The 22,819-nt window shown below is 44.4% G+C and overlaps 2 protein-coding genes across 2 annotated transcripts in view; one reads left to right on the top strand and one right to left on the bottom strand.

Annotated features, from left to right (window-relative positions):
* LOC119390934 (solute carrier family 35 member F6) overlaps positions 1 to 8,540 on the top strand; it is a 29,046-nt gene extending 20,506 nt beyond the window's left edge. The window contains exons 4-7 of the mRNA XM_037658650.2: positions 1,574 to 1,747; positions 2,426 to 2,536; positions 4,286 to 4,444; positions 6,730 to 8,540. Of these exons, the coding sequence (XP_037514578.1) occupies positions 1,574 to 1,747; positions 2,426 to 2,536; positions 4,286 to 4,444; positions 6,730 to 7,073 (788 nt within the window). The 3' untranslated portion in view covers positions 7,074 to 8,540. The remainder of the gene's footprint in view (positions 1 to 1,573; positions 1,748 to 2,425; positions 2,537 to 4,285; positions 4,445 to 6,729) is intronic.
* Positions 8,541 to 13,435: 4,895 nt separating this feature from the next.
* LOC119391883 (zinc finger protein 791) overlaps positions 13,436 to 22,819 on the bottom strand; it is a 137,017-nt gene continuing 127,633 nt past the window's right edge. The window contains exons 23-25 of the mRNA XM_037659534.2: positions 20,109 to 20,444; positions 17,186 to 17,431; positions 13,436 to 13,996 (exon numbers count right to left, since the gene is read on the bottom strand). Of these exons, the coding sequence (XP_037515462.1) occupies positions 13,541 to 13,996; positions 17,186 to 17,431; positions 20,109 to 20,444 (1,038 nt within the window). The 3' untranslated portion in view covers positions 13,436 to 13,540. The remainder of the gene's footprint in view (positions 13,997 to 17,185; positions 17,432 to 20,108; positions 20,445 to 22,819) is intronic.

Below are 22,819 nucleotides of genomic sequence, written 5' to 3'. Positions count from 1 at the left end.
GGAGATACACTGTAAGGATGAGACAATTAAATGAGGTAGAGTATGTTCGACCATTGCCCCTTTTTTCGTGTTGGTAGCGATACAAGTTGTGTTAATCCAAAAGTTAAGAACTGTACTTTCAGGGTTATTCTTTGCTAGTGTCAGTGCAGGCTAGACCAAGTTATATAGGGGAAGTTGAAGTCCCCAAAAAGGAGCAATGGCGCAGGACAGAGTGATGTGATTGTTTGCAATGCTTCGTGAAAATGAATGGGGAAAGAAGCATCTGCATCAGGTGGCCGATAGCATACACCGATAAGGGCTTGAGGGTAGCCATTGTTGCAAAAGACAAACAAAATCTTGACGGATGAAGTGATACTGATGATTTGACAGCACAGGCTTTGATGGAAGGCTATTGGAATGCCACCACCTTGCTTGCCCTCACAGTCACGCCTAAATATGTTGAAATCGGGAAAGATCGGACTGAGCTCTGTGTCTTGGTTGAATTGAGCCATGTTTATGTGTTAGTACAAGTTTGCAGTCTGTGCTCGCAAGAAGGCTATGCAGTTCATCGCACTTCGACAACATGCTTCTTATGTTAGTGTAAAGAAATGACAAAGAGCATACGTTCGGTTTTGCAGATGTGATAGAAGGCAGCTATGAAGTTGATATAACACTGTGCATATCATCATCGTACTTGTAAGTCTTGTTGTCAAGGGTGCGTTTGTCGTAGCTTAGCTGAAACGGCTTTTGCTGGGATTTTCCAAATGCTATTGTTTACGCGAAGTCTGGCTCTGGGCGAGTAATCCTCAGAAACGCTTAAGTTTGAGCCTTTGAGTTGTTTAGTGTTTGAAAGAATCTGTTGTTTCATCTTGAAGTGAGATAGTTTGACGATAATTGGTCTATTTCTAGAAACGTTGTACCTGCCGATTCGGCGAGCCCGCTCGATATCTGTAGAACCTACACTGATGTTCAACTTAGTAGAGCAAACTTCAATGACTTTTTCTTCAGATTGCTGCCATATTTTGTGTTCGCGGTCAGCAATGCCAAAAAATACAAGGTTCGAATGGTGAGCTCAGGCTTCTGAATCATTTAGTCTGGATGGATGACATGTCGGCTATGGCTTTTGTATTTTTGTCTACGACAGTTGCAACATCATTGATTTTGATGTTTCGGGCAGTCACAGAGGAAACAGTCTTCAATTTCGGCCAGGTGATTTCTTATGTCGTCAAATGCCTTGTCACTTTGTGGAAGTTAGGTTCGAATCAACTTCATTTTGTTTAGAAGAGACACCTGACCTGACTTGATCTCCTCCAGAACTGCCATAATATCATTGGGGGGCCCGCAGCGAATTGGAGCGGGTGTTGGGGCCGGGGTTTGATTCTATGTCACCAGAAAGCGACAGAAGTTGCATAATGATACAGGCACAATCACGAGCAATATCAAGACAGCAGCCTGTGTTTGGCAGCACTAACAATGCGGCGTAACTAGTTCTTCATATTTCCACTGGGCTGTGTTCAAAACAGCCACTCCTGTGCTTTTGTGTGTGTAAAAGTTCTTGCAGTGGCCAATTAGCACGACCATTGGCTGTCTGCAGGTGCTGTGATCATCTTCACGGGGCTGCTGTCAGTGGCATTCCTTGGGCGTCGGCTGAGATCATACGAGTGGATTGGCATCCTCGCAGTCATGTGTGGCCTGGTTGTGGTTGGCCTGTCCGACATCCTCTTTCCCGACAGCCATGCAACCAAGGGCCCCAACAGCATCATCACCGGTGGGTACACCAAGCTCATACCATGTATTGCTGTCTGCATGTCCATCAACCCACACTGGTTGCAGACCCTGCAGCTAAAGTTTACTCGAGTTAGCTATATTCCCACTTTGTCTGGGAACATTTAAATGTAAGTGTTCCAATTAAATGTAGCAGTTCTTGTGATCTCGACTAGAAGTGTCATGCGCTAACAGAGCAGAAATTCACATTTGCTATGGAGCTCACGTCCTGTAAACTTTTGCTGCCAGGTGTACTTGTGTTTGTGAGAGGGTATTTATATGTGTGCATGTACTGATCACCAGGCAAAGTGAGGCTGGGCTTGACTTTTAAGCCCTGACTAGGAATTAGTGTTGTAAGAACTTTAAACCTCGGTCATTAAAAGTATGTATTTATGTAGTAGATATTCACGACATACCGAAGGTCAATTAGATTCAGGATACCATGTTGAAAACTTCCGTTTGCATGTCCTCGTGCTCATAAGCACACTCTTTAGAGCCAGACAGCATCCATTTAGTATTTATTTATGTAGCATACCTTACAGGCTCTGTTGAGAGCATAGTTAAGGGGGCCATGAAATGAAGTAGTACAATGAAAACGTTCAACTGAAAAATGAGATACAACTGCAGTTTTGAAGAAATGTCTGCATCTGTGACACAATGACACCCTGTGACCGTCTTTCAGGTGACCTGCTCATAGTGCTGGCTCAGGTGATCACTGCTTCTCAAATGGTGATCGAGGAAAAATTTGTCACCAAGTACAAGGTGGCACCACTTCAGGCTGTCGGCTGGGAAGGCAAGTGTCTTCAAGTTTCCTGAAGGGATCCTGAATCGACATGCAACAGGAATGAATGCTAAGGCTGCTTAGTTCACATACTCCTTGATGTCCTGGTTTGAATGTATGTTCCTTGTGCTACAGATGCAAGTTGCAGTGGGCAGCACTCGCAGGTCCAATCTACTATGCATGCACAAATAGCAAGATGCTTCATGGGAGAACGGTTGCCATGGTACATCACCGGCAGAGCTAAACATAATGCAGAACATGTTCATTTGCCTCCCACTTGCAACAAGTTGCATTTTTATGAACTTAATTTCTACATTAGAGTCAAATGTAGCAGTGGTTTCTCCCATTTTCCTGTATTCATTGTTTGTTGGTCTCATGTGGTGGTACCTAACGAATCAAACCCCCAGGTTCTGAATTCTTTTTTGCCAATACAGTTAAAAGCTCGACATAATGTAAGCAGTTTACTATGTCCTATCGAAATTTTGTTGTGTTGAAGTTGAACCATTTATGCTAAGTGCAGTTGCCAATGGATTCTTCTTATTGAGAAAGCAATTATATGGACACTCTCTACGGGTTTTTCCCCGTCGCCGTCATTATCCGCATAAAGTCGAAATCTATAACATTGCCCCACGCGTCTTATGTTCTAAGCGTGAGTAAAAGTGCGTGAGCACTGAAGACTAACACAACTGAAGCAGATAAAACGAGCTGGCCATTTCCGTAGTACGGAGGGCACATTCGATAACGTCACACCCCTGTGTGAGGCCTGCACAGGGCAGCATCTGCAAATTTTCATCATAAGGGTGCGGTCGTTGCCAGCGTTGGCGTGTGCGCCATCTCGGCAGACATCAGCAAACCGCTCGCTTACTTCACATTTAGATGACCAATAGCACGAAAACCACTTGGCTACGTGAAGCAGCCATATTCCCTTACAGCAGCATTTTAAAGAGTTGTGCAAGATCAGATCCAAAAAAGTCAGCTGCTAGCCTTACTTTGTATAGCATTACAATTTGTTGCTATTGGATTCATTGCTGCGCCTTTTTTTTTTACATGGAAGATGCTGCAAAGATGTTCAAATAATAGGTCTAGTTTCAATAGAAAAAAGCTAGCTTGAACAGTGGTCATTGCCACGCGTAACGCTGAGAGCATCTCCAAGTGGAAGTGAAGCAGCCCACCCTGTTGCCACAGCTTGCCATCAAAACCTTGCCCAGAGTGATACAACTGAACTGCTTTCTCTCCACTCAGTCCGACAAACACACAGCAGCAAAAACATGTCTCAAAAAAGAACAAGCTTCAATCTGAAAGCAAGTCGACAACCTCAATTATGGCACTTTTCTTCATGTTAGCTATGTTTTGAGTTTTGGATATCATGCACACATTGTAAGAAGAATCGTGCAGGACCTCGTGCAGTGTTGTTAATTTCGGTCTCTGTTATGCACTGTTTCAGTGGAAGTCTTGTCAGTCAGCTTCATGGCAGACTGAGAGTACCCACGTAAATTTAGAAAGTTGTAGCGGTGTGGTGAGTGGCTGCGAGTAGCGTTGCAGCAGTGTTCTCACTGAAGAAAGTTTCATTTTTGGAAACACCCCCAGTTAGTTCCAGTTGCTTTTGCATAAAATTCATCCAATTCTTGAGCCTGATCAACTTCAGCAGTGCCTTGACTGCAATGACTTGAAACAAGTCCGGCTCTTGCTTACCACAGTGTGAGTGCCCATGTTTTCACTTTAGCCGTACTGCATCATCGCTTGTGCACTTTCTTTCTGCAGGCTTTTTTGGCTTTGTGGTGCTGGGCCTCTTGCTGGTGCCAATGTACTTCATCCCAGCAGGCAACACGATCTTCCAGAACCCTGGTGGTCAGCTGGAGGATGCCATCGATGGCTTCATTCAAATCAAAAACAGCTGGCACGTCACTTTGGGTGTCGTCGGTAAGTCGCCCAATTTTTAAATGTCGGTGCTTTTCTTCTTACGGTCAGTGGTTTGGGGTACTTGGCACGTTTCTCGAGCTGCCACTTTTGATGCAATTTTGCATTGTACAGTAATGGGACCAGGTAGAAACAATAAAGACAACTGTTTGTTTCTTGCACAACACAGATTTCACAGACAGTGTCATTGTGGTGTCTTCTGCCTTCATTCTGTCAGATTTCTGGCCAAAATAAACAATAAAAGCAGAAGAAATAAAGCAACACATGGAACAAGCATATTATAAAACCTATGAAAGTAAAAACAAAACAAAAATATGGCACAGCAGCCAACATTTCTGGCTAAAAATATGCAACACTGTCTTCATTCAATTTCATTCCAATGTGAGTTGCTACCAATGTATTTTGTTTATTATTTTAGCTGTGATGTTCCAAACACTTAAGCTTCTCTTTTTATGTGCTGAATTCCAATATGACCTGTATTATTCCGTATCATACCTGGCTCAAATCTTTCCCCTCTTTGCTCGAAGTTTTATATCTTAATGCAATACCAACTAGCCCACGTAGCTATCCTGTCAAGTTTTACAGATCTTCATTCTTCAGCTTTGTGAAAACGTTAAAAAAAGATACGGTATGTGCTGCCTGGACATTTCCAGTTTCCCGTGCAACTCGAGGAATTTGACAAGGCCAATTTTATTGATCTGCATGCCTTAGAACGAGGCCTATGGAGCTCTGAAATTGACATATGGAAAGTTGTGGGAAAATGTTCACTCTTATTTAATTTAACATAATTGTACTGCTGTAAGGCAACATTTTATGAACCAGGATTATGATGTAGCCCTTGTTATAATGGTAGGTGACATGCATCCTTTGCAGAAGTCTCTAGCTTTCGTTTCATACTTTTTTTCCCCTCGAGTGCATTTTAAGTGTTTTTATTGGCAAATTTCACTTAGACATAGTTCGTGTCCCATCTACTCAAGTGTGTTTTGTCGTTTTCCACGCTGATTTATAAAAGTATGCATCCGTTCCAATTTGCACAGCGTTTGATTTCACTCTAATGGCTGCAACTATTCTGAAAAAATCCATGGCAGACGTTGCACATGCCAGGTAAGTTTTAAGTGCATTGCCTAACGCGATAATGGACGGAAAAATTTCTTGAGCTCTGCTACACACCCTCTTGATTGTGTAGATTCCAAAAAACATTCATCTCGTAATAGTTTGTTCCTGGCGAAGGAACGTTGCTATGTTGCGCATGGGGTTTGGTCTCCTCTGAAATGCTGCTATGACAGAGTAATTCCTTCTGGTAGTGAAGACTTCTGGCAATGACGATGACAGCGAGTGTGTATCCATTCCGATTCAACATGTGTGCAGCATGGTTTTTGGTCGTATGTCCAAATTTTCTCATAGGAGTTCGGTGTATTCGCATTGCTTTGTCCCTGGTGTCTCTGCTTCTATGTTTGGGCCATACCACTAAAACAGTGTGGTGGTGTATTATTACACGTTTCGCTCTGCCCTCGCGATCATCTTCCTCTTCGTTCCTTGACAGAGCCCGGAATGCGTAAAAGAAGTAGTTCTGCCTGCTCTAAAACTATGCGGCTGCATTTAGCTCTATTTTGCGGCAAATTTCATTCTCTTTGTTGCGATTCGTTTCCTGCTCCCAAGGTCCCCCGAGCCATAATAAAACGGGCTCGACACATTGCCGAAATCATCTTGGAGACCCCGGACTAGGGGTTCCTCCCATGCTCCTTGCTCAATTCCAATACTAATAATAAAGATGTTTTACTCTCTCTCCTTCAAATGTTCAACCTGATGTGGAAAGGCACTGCAAGTTTCCTGGCTGCATGGAAATCTCCATGACGTACTGCTAGAAGTGTGGTAACGAGCTTTGTTCAACAAGCAAGGACAATTGCTTTTTTTTTGTGCCACACTACAACATGAGTGCACCCACTCATTGTCATGTGCAAATAAATATTTGAGTTCGAATCGCTCAGAGTATCTTTCCCCTTCAACTTGTTCTTTACCTGCTCGTTGCAAATTTGCAACATACTTTTTTTCTGCTTATACAAACTGTAAAATTTATTTTTAATGGTAGTACAGCTACTGTTATGCTTCTATGCAACTCCACAAATAAAATTATGACGAAACAAAAAATTGTGCAGTAAAGGGTTAGAATACCAGGTGGTCAAAACCAATCTGCAGTGCACTGCTATATTGTTTTGGCTTGTAAAATTCTATATTGCTGTGGTTTCCATTAACAGTGTCATTGAGTGCAGGGTTTCTTCTCTACGCAGGCACGGTGCTGAGCATTGCGTTTTTCAACTTTGCTGGCATCAGCGTGACGAAGGAGCTGAGTGCGACCACTCGCATGGTCCTGGACAGTGTGCGAACTCTGGTCATCTGGCTGTTTTCGCTGGCCGTGCGTTGGCAGAGCTTCAACTGGACACAGATAGTGGGCTTCATGGTGCTCATCCTGGGCATGTTCCTCTACAACAATGTCATAATCCGCCCCTTCCTGATAAGGCAGGGCTGCATCAGGGACACCGATGCGCAGGACGACCTCAGCGGGCTGATTCAAGAAGAGCGGCCACCGGGTTCATCTCGGCCACCTTCCAGTACGGACGAAGCAAACCCTTGATGTTGCTGCTCTACTGGGCACAGCGGTGCCTACTGGTCGCCAGAGCGTAGCACACTCAAGCAGGCACTCGGCTCACGAAATCGTCAGAACTGTGGTTGGCCCTTCTAAAGGTGCTCACGATAGGTGGTTTTCTTGATGAGTTAGTGTAAATGTTTATAAGGTTGCAGTCCTTGGGACTGCCTTGCAACATTAGTTGGTTCGTTAGTTATCCTGTGGTGCGGCTAATGATGTTCACAACACGGCCAACCTCCAAAGCACCAGACAGGCGTTTGCTCTCTGCGTTTCCTGGGACTGGAGTATACTGGTGTCCCTTCTTTGGCTCTCAATAGGAGCCGCCTGCAGTGCAGTGCCTTGAGATGCTCGGTTGTGCCAGTGCGATTCCATGCAGCCTCGGTGCGTGCCTGGAAGGATCCCCCTGAAACGGACCAGTGCTGCAAGATTTTGGGGCTATGGACTTCTGCCATCGGCCCAACTGTGCAACTGTGACATTACTTTCTTTGTTTTATTGCTGGCAGAAATGTTGTGAAGACATTTCGTGTGGCACTGCGTGCATTCTTAGGGGCAGTGTGTGCCTGCTAGTAAGTTACATAAGAATTGTGCAATGCTAGAATGTTATGGCTGAGCCGTCCCAAGGCCCTGCAGTGTCTCGAGCAAGGCTTGATATGACAAGCTTGTAAATGTGAATCTGGTGGGCAATCTTGCTTTCTGAGGGAGATGTCTTTTTTTCTTTCTTTTGTAGCTGGTGTGAGATTTGTTTTGAAGTTCATTTAAAGCAGCACAGTTTGAGGCGCTGTTGCCTAAGGCATGCAGTGCCTGTGGTACCATAGGAGAATCTCTGTAGTTGAGTACTTATCTCCTAGCTGCCGATGGATACCTCACATCAGTGCACTGCATGTTTATTGCTACACATTGCACCGTCATGATGCACGCTTCTGGTGCTGCCACTACTTCGGCTAGTGTTGTCCTTTTAGGATAACGAACAGTGCTGGTATTCTGTGCCATCCAAAGGTGCAAGTACTTTAAACACTTGTTCTTGTAGCATCTAATGATCATTGATAATTTACTATAAGTCACATTTCAATGTAGTACTTACAGAAATATTTTGTGCACACATACGTTCATGATTTTACTTTATGCATACTTCCATGTGTAGCATCTTCTAGCTGTTGTGCAAACTTGGAGCTAGCAAGGTTCAAGATATGCGAGATGTATTGAAACTGGACTGTTGAAACGTGGAAATTTTAGCACTTGTGTGCATTCATTGTGGTTTAACTACGCGCTTGATATTTTCATGCACGGGGCACAGCTTGTTTTTAGTTATGTTGATATTATTGGTTCCCTGACTAAACTTTTAACTTGTCTGTTAGATGGCCATGTTGGCTTCAACGAAGTCTGTGATGTACTACTGGATGACTAGTTTCCTGTGTCCTTCAAGATTCTCCATCTGTAATAAAGGTTATATGTCTATGTAAAGTTTGATTTCGTCTCTCGCTGTTAAATGGCGAGGACATCCAATAGCAACACCTTAATAAGCAATCTAACATATTGCATCGCAAGCTTGACATCCCTCCTTGGTGTTGGAGATGGGCACCCTTTTTGACTCGGACAAAATGTGGCTACAGCCGAATGACACATAACAGGGGTCTCTCACACTCGTAGGGGCGGCATACTTAAGAAGTCGGCCATGTGTGGGCCAGGCCGCTAGCCAAAGGCGCGCACGTGGCTGTCTAAGCATTCTTCTGTGAGGCACCCTGTGTGGTCACCAGGTGTGAAAACATAACCATGGGAGATATCTGCGTCCAGATTTCAGCAATTCTGGAGAGCGGTATCGTATGTTTCTCAATTTTGGACATCAAATCTCCTTCAGAAATGACCCTTATATCAGATACAAGAAAGGACTTCTTTCAAATAGCAACGCTGGCCAACGTCTTGTTCAAATTCCTCGCCCCATTCTTGTTCACTGTGCCTGCCCTTGCAGAGACTAAATTTCGTGACTGCAGCCTGCTAGCTGAGGCAAGTTTGAGACATCTGACCTATAGCCATGCATGAATTATAATTCTTCACATATGCAGTGCTATGAATGCCTGTACAACGAAGACCACTACAATGTGGTAGGCCGGCAGTTTCTCAAGTTCTCTGCTTCTTGGGGTCAACCTCAGTTCGACCTATGGGTAAATTAAATGGTGAATGTCCGGTGAGGCTGCGTCGATATTCATCCATAGATGCACATGTGCTTCTCCTTGGATAGTTGGTTGTATGGAAATTTTCACACCTTCAGAAATGCTTGCATCTGTAGTTTTCCTTAGCCTAGAGAAAAGCATAAGCGAGAAGATTAAGGTGATCAGAGGAGCCAGACATTGTGGTTAGTTGCAGCAATCCATTGACAAAATTCTTATTCGTTACTGAAAAGTAGAAGGCTCGGGCTGTTTCCCTTTCAGTCAAGCATTATAGTCTTGCATAAGTATTTACAGCTGATAGGGGCACACAGTGGGCAGATAAAAGGTGCGTTCGTTTCACTTATGAAGCCGTTCACTGTGGCACTGCACTTGGCATTCATGTTGAGTTCAGCGTTGGCACCCCGGTATTCCTTTCCAAAAATGTTCAGGCATCGTACAAGCTTGGGTCACAAATTTCCTGCACCTTCTCATGGGTCCATGCAGCACAAGATGGCTGGAACCACAGCAGACGACAAAGCCGGCTGCATTCGTGTCTACTCGAATGGTGTCAAAGTACATTGGCGAAGTTGTTCTGTAGTTGCAAATGCCAGGCAATATAAAGTGGTGCCGACTTTCACAAATCACAAGTGCCACAATTCGCGAGACAACCGACAACTGCAGAGCGCTTGCATGACATCTGCACTCTAGTATGTGTTTCAGCATTGCATTGCCGCTGCACTTGCTGAAACGTTCCCTGCACGATGACGGCACCACCAACGGTGCATAATTACTGGCCACTTGGGTAAGGGCACACCAATTGTGCCAGGCAGTGCAAGCAACCTGCTCCATCGTATCAACAATTTCTGGCATTTTACGTGCTAAAATTACCACAACGCCATAGTGAAGGGCTTTGGATAATTTTGACCACCTGGGGCTCTTTACCAGGCACTGAAATTGCACAGTACACAGCTACCTCCACTGAAATGCAGCCGCTGCAGCAGGGATTGAACCCACGTCTTTAGAGTCGGCAGCCGAGCACCCTAACCACTGTGCCACGGCTCAGCTACATCACACTGTTAGAATGCTTAGTTAGCAGCTGTGGTGGATAACGAAGTGGCTACGAAGTTCTGGTTGGCCTCATTTAATGGTTCTTATTCAAAGTCACCATCGCTGAACCGTGCTCGGGGCATGTAATGCTGGCGCTTTTGCATTTATATCTCCTTCAGCTGCTAATGAACTCTTTCTACAGCAAATGTAGCATAATTTAGAGCAACTTATTCCGCATCTTGCACCTCCAGATCATATTGCAGGAGAGAAGAATAATAACCCAGTTTTCTGACAGTTCTGTCTCAAGATTACAAGACTCTTGAGGATCATTGAATATGGGAGCACAACAACTTACTTCATGTCCAGCGTCCAACACTTGAAATGTCCAACACTTGAAATATATTCCCAATGTAAAACAGTGTCAGTAACAATCAAAAATGTAATGACAGCACAACACGTACAGGGACATTCATCTTCCAATTTATTTTGCTGAAACTGCACACTTCTTGGTCCTCTTCAAAATGTCTGATGGTGCGAATGCAACATGTCTTGAACACAGTTATTTTATAAGTGGTTCTGCTTCTGATCCTCACATCTAGCTTCAAGAGCAGATGCAGCGTACACCAGGTCAAAATTGATCTCAAAGAACTGTGTCCCAGAGCGGCTGCACCTTGGTTCACGTTATGTTTATGCGCGCAGTGTCGGGAAGGTCATACGGAAAGGGCACTCGCGCTGCTCCTGCTGCCTTTGGTGCATTCAGATGACGCTCTGAATACAGTAAAATGATACGACATTGTTTCCAAGGTTTTTGCTAGGCCCATGCTGATTGACCGCAGAAAGCTAGCCAGGTAATATTCAAACTCTTTTGCATGAAGTATGGTTCAATAAATTCAAGGGTTTTCAAGAAGAACTAATTCCAGGACTTGCAAGGGCCTTGAAAGCATACTTTTCAATTTCAAGGGTTTCGATGACCTGTACACACTACAAAAGAGTGCCAAATACACAAGCTACCATACACCTTGCCAGCATGTGCCAGCCTCATGAGCCAGAAGACTTCGCAGACAATACCTTCTGTTAAGGGGAGACGCGGGTCTTTTTTTTTATTTCTTTTATTATCTGGGTGAACTGAATGACATTTAACAAACTTATCCAATTTTTTCTGCAGATTCCAAATCTCTAATTACATTTTTGGTAGCTGCATTAGTACAAAAGATGTGCAATCTCTAAAAACATATTTCTTACGGGAATTTTTGGCAACTTTGCTTTGTCAAACACAGAAACAAAGTATGTGGAAAGACCGCCAGAGAACTGGTCTAGCCGGTGATGCAAATCCGATTGCCATCAACAAACTTTCAATGCAAAATAAATAGAAGTAAATGTGAGTGAAATTTTTTTGCTGCATACTATGTTTGATTATGGAGAATTATAATTTAGTGAACAACAGTATAAGAAAATAAATGGCATCACCGGCTAGACCAGCTTCCTGGCAATCTTGCCACATACTTTGTTTTTGTGTTTGACAAAGCAAAGTTGTCAAAAATCCCCGTAAGAAATATGCTTAAATATGTGTTAGAAATTGCATATCTTTTGTTCTAATGCAGCTATTAAAAATCTGCTTAGATATTCTGAATCTGTGGAAAAAGCTGAATAAGTGTTCTAAATTTCATGCCATTCACCCAACTTTTAAAAAACCACTTTTTAAGACCCACGTCTCCCCTTAAGCATGAAGTACTTCAAGACACTCGACCTGGGTTGGTCAAGTTGGTGCAGGGCAAGCCAGTCTTTACCATAGCTCAGAGAGGCCGCAAGCGTGAGCTCACTCTCGAGCCCTGTCATGCAATTGGCAAACATCTCACTACGTGCACGACAGCCCCATATCACTGCTTCTGCCATGTGGTGCCGTGACAAGTGCTCTCGCCATAAGCTCGTGAGACCGTACATTAAGATTGTTCCTCCAAGCACGGGGTGGCAGAAAGCAGGCTGGGTACAGAGTTGAGCCACATGCTCTCGATTAGGTATTTCAGTAGGTATGGGCAGCCATCTTGTTTGCCACTGTAGGGGAGAAACTTGGCTCCACAACATGCGACTATTGCACTGTGGGCCATGCCAGACTCTGGCCATACTTGCAATGACATGTTGGCGTTCTTCATAGAGAATGATTAAGTTCCACTTTGAGAGCAGCATTTATGGACACTTCATAAATATTCTTTCTCTCAAGATGAAGTTCACCGAGTGCCATCTTATTATTTTTGTAATAGGAGGCATGCTTAAATTTTTGTATTCTTCACCCGCCACAGTGGTCTAGTAGTTATGGTGCTCGACTGCTGACCCGAAGGTCGCAGTATCGAATCCTGTCATCCTACACCTCATCAAAAGCTTACGATGGTGGAGGCATAGACACCAAACAGGCACACCTACACAGGGTCCATGGTCCACACCAACCCAGTACTCCACATATCATGGCACATCCTAGAACATGAACGCCGCAGGGGAGCAATGGGAGGCACTGAGGACCAGCCGAGCCCTGGACTAGGGGCCCCGACCATCAGCAAAGCCCCTTCGGGGCAATCCACAAGGGCTCTGCCTGTCCTTGTACAAAGCTTGCCATCATCATCGGCTGTGGTGGCTGCATTTCGATGGAGGCCAAATGCTTGAGACCTGTGTACCTAGATTTAGGTGCACGTTAAAGAACACCAGATGGTCAAAATTTCCAGCGCCCTTCACTACGGTGTCCCTCATAAACATACTGTGGCTTTGGGACGTTAAACCCCAACAATTTTTATTATTTCGTATTAAAAATTTTACTGTGCTTTTGATATCTACTTTGTTTAGGTGTTCCAGCATTATTCCCACATCAGTTATATGCCTTAAACTTATCAAACATAGGTGCACATTTGATTTGGAGATGTGATAGAATCACCACAAATTAGCAGTGTGTCCTGGTGCACTTGTTTCTACCTCTTGTCTAATTTCACCTAATGTATAATTCAACCACTTTCTTTTGTGCCATAAAACCCAATATAACTAACTAACATAAATATTGTCTCATTTTGGGATGTCCTTAGAATTATTATTAGAAATTTTCTCTGGATTGAATTACCAAAGGTTGGTAGTAGCAGCAATGTTTTTGCTGGAAGCCACTTAGTTCACTCAAACAAACAAGGTTGTGCCCCTCAAGAATAGCTTGTCAGGGAGCAAACTGTATTCCATTCCTGATGTACAGTAAGAGGACCTCAACAACTGCTTAGCAAATCGCGGACATCACTACTGGAATTGCACAGTCTCCACCACGGTCTCCACCCCTTGGACCGATTCGACCGCCCCGAGCAGCAGTGCATCGGCCGGCAGCGTGACGGTCAGGGTGCCGTCGTCTGCCACGCTGAGCGTGTCGTCCGCTTCTCCGGGATGTAGCTCGACGACGCTGTCTTCTTCCTCAACTGCGGTAGCCAGCACTGCCGCATCGTCCATTGTGGGTGTGCCCTCCAGCACGGGTACCGCCTTGCGCAACACCGTGCTGTGGACGTGGAACAGGTGGCGGCGCAGCATCTTGTTTGAGACGACGCCCTTGCTGCACAGGGGGCAGAAGATGCGGTAATCACCCGTATGGAAGCGGGTGATGTGGTGCCGCTGAGACATGGCCAACGTGAAAGCCTTGTCGCAGAAGGTGCACTTGAACGGCTTCTCGCCACGGTGTCGACGCATGTGTGCCTCGAAGACGCCCTGCATTGTGTGTGATAGAAGGCTGAATACTTATGAGCAGGGACTTACCCGAATCCCTGAATCACACCCAGTGTTTGCAAAGTAAAAAAAAAAAAAAATACCAGTTCATGAAAGAACAACATAGCTTGCGTTAGTGATAGTGTCTCAGAAGTGACTGAGTGAAAATACCACTCAAGATCCAAGTAGAGCACAAAATTAACCTGCAGCAATGCTTACAAAAAAGAGCTCTGTCACCATCTTTTGATGGCAATGACACTATTTGTGACAGTAGGCAACTGCTAATGCTGTCAACACAGTTTTGGTGATTACAACATGTAGGCAATACCTGGTTCCATTTTCTAGGAAAAATATGTGTTTGTTAGATTAGGGTAAGTATGGTATTTTGTTTAAGGTAGCACAAAAATATCAAGGTTGTTACTGTGGTGTCGACTGATCAATGGTTTTTCATGGCACAAGGGCCACTATGGTCAAAAAGTGCCAGACACATGATAATAATGAGTTGGCAATGGTACGTGAATTCTGAATGTAACATGGGTACCGCCTTGCGCAACAGTGAACATTTTTTCAGCATAACAGCGTAAAAGTTTACCTGAAATAAATGTGTGAGAATGACAGAGGAGGTGTGCTATCATCTAAAAGTATAAAAGTTGGCGAGTAGTGCCTTAGCTAATCCCTTGAGTGCCGACTACTGCCACAACAATGGCCTCCAATCAGAGGTTGGTCAGCCGGGTAAATAATGTTCAGTGCAGAAATGACTTAAAAACGTTGTTACTGATTTGCTGGTAGCAGCGGAGCACTCCATCTTGTCGGAATGTAAGGAATTAGAAACACAAACATAAAAGCACTTCCATACATTATCAACGAATTTCATTACATCCAGCAATGTTCCTCGGCAATGACCCTGCTTTTTAACAGCAAATGAGTAACAGCATTCTTAAAGAGACACTAAAGTGCCAAACGATTTTTCTCATATTAGTAAAGTACTCTTTCACGATCCCAAAAACACTACGCTTGCTGCGAGAAGACGCTTAGTAAGCGAGAAAATGCACAAAAACAAAATGCGGGTGGCGACGCCACCTAGAAGTTTCCGCACCATTCGCCGTGACGTCACATGTTTCGACGGTGCCTACTAGGGACTACGCAGTTCCTAATCGGTAAAAATGAAGTGCATTGTCCTCTGAGGGGCCCATAGACTTAAAGGAGTACTGACACGATTTTGAAGTGCAGCAAAACGGACGTTTTTGGTTTCCTTGGCATGTAGTGTTAACGCTCTCCCCACACCGCATCCGGGAAACACGTATAAATATTTAAGTTTGATTTTAAAGTTTTCATCTCCCAGCATCTGCAAGGCAGCTTCACCGCATGGAGAGCCCTATGACGTTTCAAGTCAGCTCACTTGGTTTGCGAAGTCTGGGTTCTGCATGCAGCCTAAATCACAGAAATCGCTGTCGGAGGCACTGGACGACAGTTCACTCATCATGAACCACGTTCGACTGACAGCAAAGGACAGCAGGTGCATATTTCGTGGGTTGCAGTCTGCCCGTGACATCACGGGCAGACTTGACAAGTCACTATGAAGCCGCCCTCTCGAAACCAAAACCGAAACTGCTGGTCGAAAGAAGCGGTATTAAAAATATATGCAATGCATCCCCAGGCACCACGACACTCTTTTTAGGGTTCTCGACACCCGTGCTTTCATTTAGAGCAACAACCCGAAAAATTTTAAAATTCATGTCAGTACTCCTTTAACATACCAAGTTTGGGTTAATTTTGTTGAGCCAATGGCGCCAAAATACAATAAATACACTTTGAAATCCGTGACGTCACGCGTGGAGATTTCGGCACGATATTTAGCAATGAAACTTTGAACTTGATTTTCTCCTCTATTAATAAATCTATGATGGCAAAATTAACGACATTAGACTTCTCAAAGCACAATTTATTGATCTAAACCAATTCATTGTTCCTCTTTAGTGTCCCTTTCCGTTTCCGGAAATGCCGTTTCTGTACTGCCATCATTTATCCAGGTGAACAGTAGCACAATCTCCAATCGGAGGCCGCTGCAGCTGTAGGAGTGCACACTCAAAGGCACAGCTGAGGCAGATTTCATACGGCCATTTGACACCTGCCACTATGCTAACCAGTGATGAATTTTCATCATGGCCACATTGTCTTGACTGTCAGAACTAACCAGTAGTATTTCACTGGGTGACTGAAGCCAAAGTTTGCCGTCGAGTTGGCGTATATCTATTTTGAGCCGCTGCATAGCTCTTGGACAGCAGTGAAAATGACAGTACAGTGAGCAACACGAATGGTGTCAGTTTTCTGCATGGCAATAACATCTTTTTTTAATATCACGCATGCGGATCACATCTGAAAAATGAAGTGAGGCACTGCATAGACCCCATGTTTCAGATACGTCGGCATGTAGTGGTAATGTTCAAGTAATTGAGGATGTCTGAAAATTGGTTGGTGATAACCGATTCTCCACCACGGGACGTCTCGGCAATGAGCCAATTCAACTGCAATCTGACTTGCTCGCTGAAACTAAAGCCCTCGATGCCAAATGTTTCCAATTTCATACACATTCATTCCAAATATGTCCAGAAGCAACTACTGAACGTGTCAAGATATTCGAATGAATATACTCAAATACTGAATATCCGCAAATGTCTACTGTCTAAATGTTTTATGTTTCATTCAGATGGCTTTCCGGTGATTATTTCTTTACAGCGCCTGATACAGAGCCTCTATGTTGATTCAAATCGGTGGTCTCTACATCTGTGGCGGTCATACAGCACCTCCAGCTAATTTCTGCAGAGTACTCGTGAATAGTGAACATCCTTTGCATTCACACGGCATCACTTATGCCTCACTTTTTTCGTAATAGACACGCATTGGGAGAGCCCTTCTCGCTGCATGTCCTATATGTCCTACGTGGATCTACAGTCAAACACACACTGGCTAGACATAAAGCTGTCTACCAAGCTCGCTTGTGCACTTACTGAATGGAAGGAGTTGAGTGCAGGTAGAAAGTGCTGAGCAGTGTTTGCAACAACATGGCCTAAATTTTTGGCACTGTCCAGTCATGGTCACATGCAACATTTCCTCACTTGGTTACTATGCGTGACAGACACGGGGTTGTAGACAGGTGGTCGTAATACCAACCACCCACTTCCAAAGACCCACCTCGGAGTGTAGCGTCACCTGGCACAGGTCGCACTGGAAGCGGGTCTCCTGCGAGTGGCGGTAGCGGTGAGCGGCCAGGCTGCCCGGGTACTTGAAGCGCTTCTTGCACACGTCACACGCGTGGCTCCATGTGTTGGGGCCCGCCTTCTCGTGCTTGTGCACAATGGTGTGGAAGTTGAGCGAGGCAATCTTGTTGAAGCCCTGACCACAAGTGTGGCACCGGTAGTGCAGGTCACGGGAGTGGGCCTGCACAAGGGACAGACCCCCAGAACTTTTGATTTGCCAAATTCATTGTATTCAAGGAGTCCTGACACAAAAATTTTCGCCCCGCGTTTTTTTGCTGCAATGTGTTGCTGGGGGCCTGTTAGTCATAACACGGCACATCGTTTGCTGCAGCGCGCGACAGATAATTAATTACAAGCTCCTCATTACCGACACAGCCTCAGTTTCGGTTTGACGGAGCTCCAAAAACGACAAGCCGCCGGGTGCAACTATCACCACCTAGTGAGTGAAACGCTTGGTCACGTGAGCACACAAAACAGTGATGCATTTCTGCGCGGTCTGTCGTCGTCGGGCTCATTGTCGTCTGATGGCGACGATTTTCTTGCGGCGGGGATGGAAGGAATTTTCGACGTGGTGAATCACTTCAGGTTTGACCCGCTGGCGAGGAGCGGTTCGTCGGGAAGCGCATCAAAACAGAAATGGCGGCTACGACGTCATCATAACTTGTAACGGCTGCAACGGTTACGTAGGGGAAGTAGGGGGGTCACCTCGGGTCACCTCCGAGGGTGTCAATGCACCAGGTGCGGCCTATAATGCTGGATCGCGCTCGCGAACTTCAAAATTCATATAAAATACCTTCCAAGCTTTATTCGCTGTCGATATTTTGCAGATGGTACACGCACGTACACAGGAATCGATCCAGCAGGCTATCTCGGCTGCAAAATTTTGTGTCAGTACGCCTTTAAAGCTTGTGCAAAGCCCTGGTTGCTGACTGATGTGGAAGGGATCTTTAGAAATGCATGTGCAATGACAGTTCAGGAAAACAAATTTCCATGCTAAGGATATACCAGCTCTCCTAGCTAACTTGGGCCAAGATTAAAAAAAAGAATCATGCACTCTAGGAAAGTTCTACCTGTTGTATATTAGTGGTAGTCATGTGTATATACAACCTGTAGTCTTTTTCGTGACTATGTGTTCATTAATTACTTAACTTAATGAGCCAACCTTTTTGTTCTTTCTCGATTTGGTGAAATATCAACTCCATGTTTTACGTCACCTCAAAAGCCCCAGAATCAAGCATTTATTTTTTGCTGAAATCTACCTGGTTGTTTTTTCCGAGAAAAAACTAATGCCCTTCCCAACTTCTCGTCCGAAACGAAGGCACGGACTTCTTGCATAGTTCGGCTGCGTATGGTGCAAGCACCATAAAACGTCCCGACTTTGTCCGCGAAAGACTCGGTGATTGGCTTCACATGTGAAAGCTTGTTCCTGCTGTGCAGTGGCCACAGCCGCACCACCAAGCATGGAGCTGCACTTTATCCATATATCGTCGAAATCGCTTTGCGATGCCTTCCCATTCCTGCTACTGAGGTGCCCAGTGAGCGCATGTTTTCAACCGCAGGAAACAATGTAACATCACGGCGAGAGAGCCTGAAGACAGGTCGTGTGGAACAGCTTGTGTTTCTGCATGACTATTTGTATATAGTCTTTCGGTAGCAGTCACTCACGCGTTATGTCAGATTTCATTGCTTTGTTTTTTTCTTTCAATTCTCAATAAAATCTTCTGTATTCGATATTCGATTCGATATTTCTGGCCACTCTTCGACAATATTCGATTCGAGATGAAATGTCGCTATTCGCACGCCCCTAAATAAAATATGTCTATTAGTTCGTTTTGAATCATTTGAAATTACATAAGTCACTGAAAGCTGTCGTAAACAGTTTAGATTACTGCTACGCCCAGAAATCAACAGACGCAATGAATTCAATCGCACCCCTTTGTACATGGCCTCTTTTATACATCTGCCACACATCATTACATAACATGACCAGGCAACATCCACAACACCGTGTTTGTCTTCTGAAGGTTGTCATTCACTTTGAGTGATTCCCTGCATATGCGAGAAGCAAAGGCAGGCCAGTGCTGCACAACTCCTGATGCATAAATACAGATTGAACTTAGCTTTCATGAAGCAGACAACAAAATCAGCTGGCCTGGGGAGTCAGTGGCCAAAGCATTTAGTTGTGTACTAATTTGTCCAAGTTCAGCAAGGCCTGCTCAGCCTTCACGTCACCGAGTCAGGATAATGGTAGGACTTAGTCACTGCCCATGGAGGGCAATGACCAAATCCTACCAGGTGAAGGCGACATGGTGTTTGCGAATGTAACATTGAAAAAACTTTCCTTTTGGTTCATTCAAGTGTCTTTCAAGAATCAATGGTGTGCCTGTCACAGTAATAAGTTGGGTGAATGGAACAACAATTAGTTGAAAATGAGCACATGCTATACACTATATAGCAGAAGAAAAATTGCTGCTGTTTACTAAACATTCAAGTATGGGGAAAAAGAACAGCTTATAAATAGCTGGCCCTAAATGTGTTGCTGCTAGCATGCTCAACTAATAGAGACAACGACATTGCACGTGTGTAGGATACAAGCTTGGCTTGGTAGGTAGCATACAGCACTGCTAAAATCAGGCCCATGAATATAGATGGCTAAGTGGCATCGTCACAAATGTGGAATAGTCACTGGCACTACCAACCACGACTGGAGAGGTGGCACTGCATGGAGAAATGAAGCACGAGAGGATTCTCAACACGAACATTAGACAGCCTTTTACCAAACTGAGGGAGCACAACCTCAGCACAAAGCGTGCTGGATTCACTACATTCACTTGTGCAACTTGTAATGTGCAACCCACCTGCAGATGCAGGTCGTACAGGCCCTGCGTCTCAAAGTACTTGGCGCACTGGCTGCACGTGCTGCCTCGCTGCTCCTCGTGTGCCTGCAGGTGATCCTGGAAACTGGAAGGGAGCACGAAGACACGGGGACACTGGGGGCACGGGTAGCTCTCGCTCGTGTGCGCAGTGCGAATGTGCCGCTCGGCCTGGTTTCGCTCGATGAAGCCCTTGCTGCAGAGGTCGCACGCAAAGGGCCACACGCCCGTGTGGTCCACCAGGTGGCGCAGGTAGCCCTTGCGGCTGTATGACACGTACTCGCAGTGCTCGCACCGGAACAGCTTCAGGCTCGGCGCACTCTGCGGGGAACAAGAAACTTTGCACAACCTTTATCTGTGGTGTGTTTTCATTACGTAACAATTTTAAGCCAAGCTCACCTGATGGTTGACATTACTGACACAATTATACCTTGATATAGCGTCGTTCCAATGTCCCAGCCATTTTGGCAACCATCTCAAATGCATTAAAAGAAATCGTGCTGATTTACTGTACTGAAAACAGTGAATTGCTAGTATATTTGGAGAACAGCAGAAACAACTTTATTGTGAATCGGCAAAATTATGAGGGATTACTTCCCTCTCCTAGGTGACAGCCAGGAGCCCTGGCAGCATCCTCGGCTTGCTGAACTGCTTAGCATTGGTCGTTTGGAGTTGAGCAGTGCGTTCTCCCACTCTTTATATGTTTTGTGCTGTGTGGCTGCTCGGGAGCAAGCCCTTCCCTGGCAAAACTTGCATTTATTCCATATTATTCAAAGACGTTTCAGCTATTCGAAGGTCAGAAATATTATTCGCAATTTTTATGCTGTGTACGCCTCCAGAAGTCTGGCCAAAATGTGGCATGTCTGCAATTTTGTCCTGCTAATATTGCGCTGAGTCTGAATATCTGAGTTGGGGGTTTGTGAATATTAGAAATTCTGAGTACGAATCTTATATTTTTCTTATTTGAAGCATATTCGATTAGAAAAATGTATATTCTGAATTCCTGAATATTAGGCCACAGCCGGATACAGTAGGGTGATTCCACGAGAGATCGAACATGCCTGTCCGGTCGCAATTTTTGTTTTGCCTGTGTTTTTTATATGTTATGTGGGCACATTCAAAGTGCACGGAACTGAAAATTTTATTTCCAAGAAACGCTCCCAGCGCGCCAAAAAAATATTTGAAGGTGGCGGCGCGTGCCTCCTGTTTTTGCTCACTGCAATGTTCTCGGATTTCACGGCCGAATTTAGCGCGAGCTATAAATGATGTGTCGAAAATTTCTTTTGCTGGCTTTAATACGCATTACTGTGAATTACATCCATGCTTTTTTTATGCCGTCCTCAAAAAGAAGAAAACGTTAAAAAATGGCAAACACGGCCGAAATCAAAAAAGGGTCCTAAGTTTGAGGCGCCTTGGCGCCTTTACTATTTCAAACGGAAACTTGAAAACAGTGTCAACTATAGAAAAGAGCCATTGCAACATTTGTACGGAAGATCATTTTCCTACGGGCAGCGCAAAAAAAGAAAAAAATAGTTAAAGAAGCGAGTTTTTTCAAAAAAGTACATTTTCAAAAAATAAAATAAAAAAAAGTCCGGTCTCAATTTTGACGGCAATTTTTTATTGAAGAGCGCTTATGTCAATGAACACACGGTTTTAATATCATATGTCCTCATTTGCTTTGTTTACGAGATATAACTTGCCAAAATGACCCTTTCTGTGAGTGCTCACTTCAGTGCGACTGATGGTTGTTAAGAGCTTGCATTGTGCGTAAATATCAGTTTTAATTATTCTGCTGCAGCAAAACCTTGCTCTGGTGGCTTTTCGTCAAGAAAAATGTGTTCTCAGATTTTATTTGGTTCTACCGTGTGCGAAAGTGGGCTGCTGCCGCCCTCTAAAGGGTGATTCCACCGAGAGATCGAACATGCCTGTCCGGTCGATATTTTTCTTTTGCCTGGGTTTTTTGTATGTTATGTGGGCACATTCAAAGTGCACGGAACCGAAAATATTATTTTCAAGAAATGCTCCCAGCGTGCCAAAAAAGTATTTGAAGGTGGCGGCCCAGACCTCCTGTTTTTGTTCACTGCACTGTTTTGGGATTTCACGGCCGAATTTAACGCGAACTATAAACGATGTGTCGAAATTTTTTTTGTTGGTTTTAATACGCATTACTGTGAATTACATCCATGCTGTTTTCCAAGTATTTCAAGGAGCCTTTGCAACATTTATGCGGAAGATCATTTTCCTACAGGCAGCGAAAAATTAGAAGAAAGTAGTTAAAGAAGCCAGTTTTTTTCAAAAAAGTACATTTTCAAAAAATAAAAAAATTCAGGCCTCAATTTTGACGACATTTTTTTGTCGAAGACCGCTTATGTCAGTAAAAACACCGTGTTAATATGTATGTCCTCATTTGCTTTGTTCACGAGATTTAACGGGCCAAAATTACCCTTGCTGCGTGTGCTCACTTCTGTGCGATTGATAGTTGTCATCAGCTTGCATTGCACTTAAATCTAGTTTTAATTATTTTCCTGCAGTAAAACCTTGCTCTGGTGTCTTGTCGTCAAGAAAAATGTATTCTCAAACTTTAATTGTGTCTAGCGTGTGTGGGGGTGGGCTGCTGCCGCTCTCTAAAGGCCGAACGCGTACGCAGTTTGCAGCTTACAACCTCAACTTACCCCGCCAGTATTCGCTAATCAGAA

The sequence above is a fragment of the Rhipicephalus sanguineus genome, chromosome 4, assembly GCF_013339695.2.
Source record: "Rhipicephalus sanguineus isolate Rsan-2018 chromosome 4, BIME_Rsan_1.4, whole genome shotgun sequence".
Lineage (NCBI taxonomy): Eukaryota > Metazoa > Arthropoda > Arachnida > Ixodida > Ixodidae > Rhipicephalus > Rhipicephalus sanguineus.
Note: the sequence above shows the minus strand (reverse complement) of the source record. Positions and strands in the feature narration are given on the sequence as shown.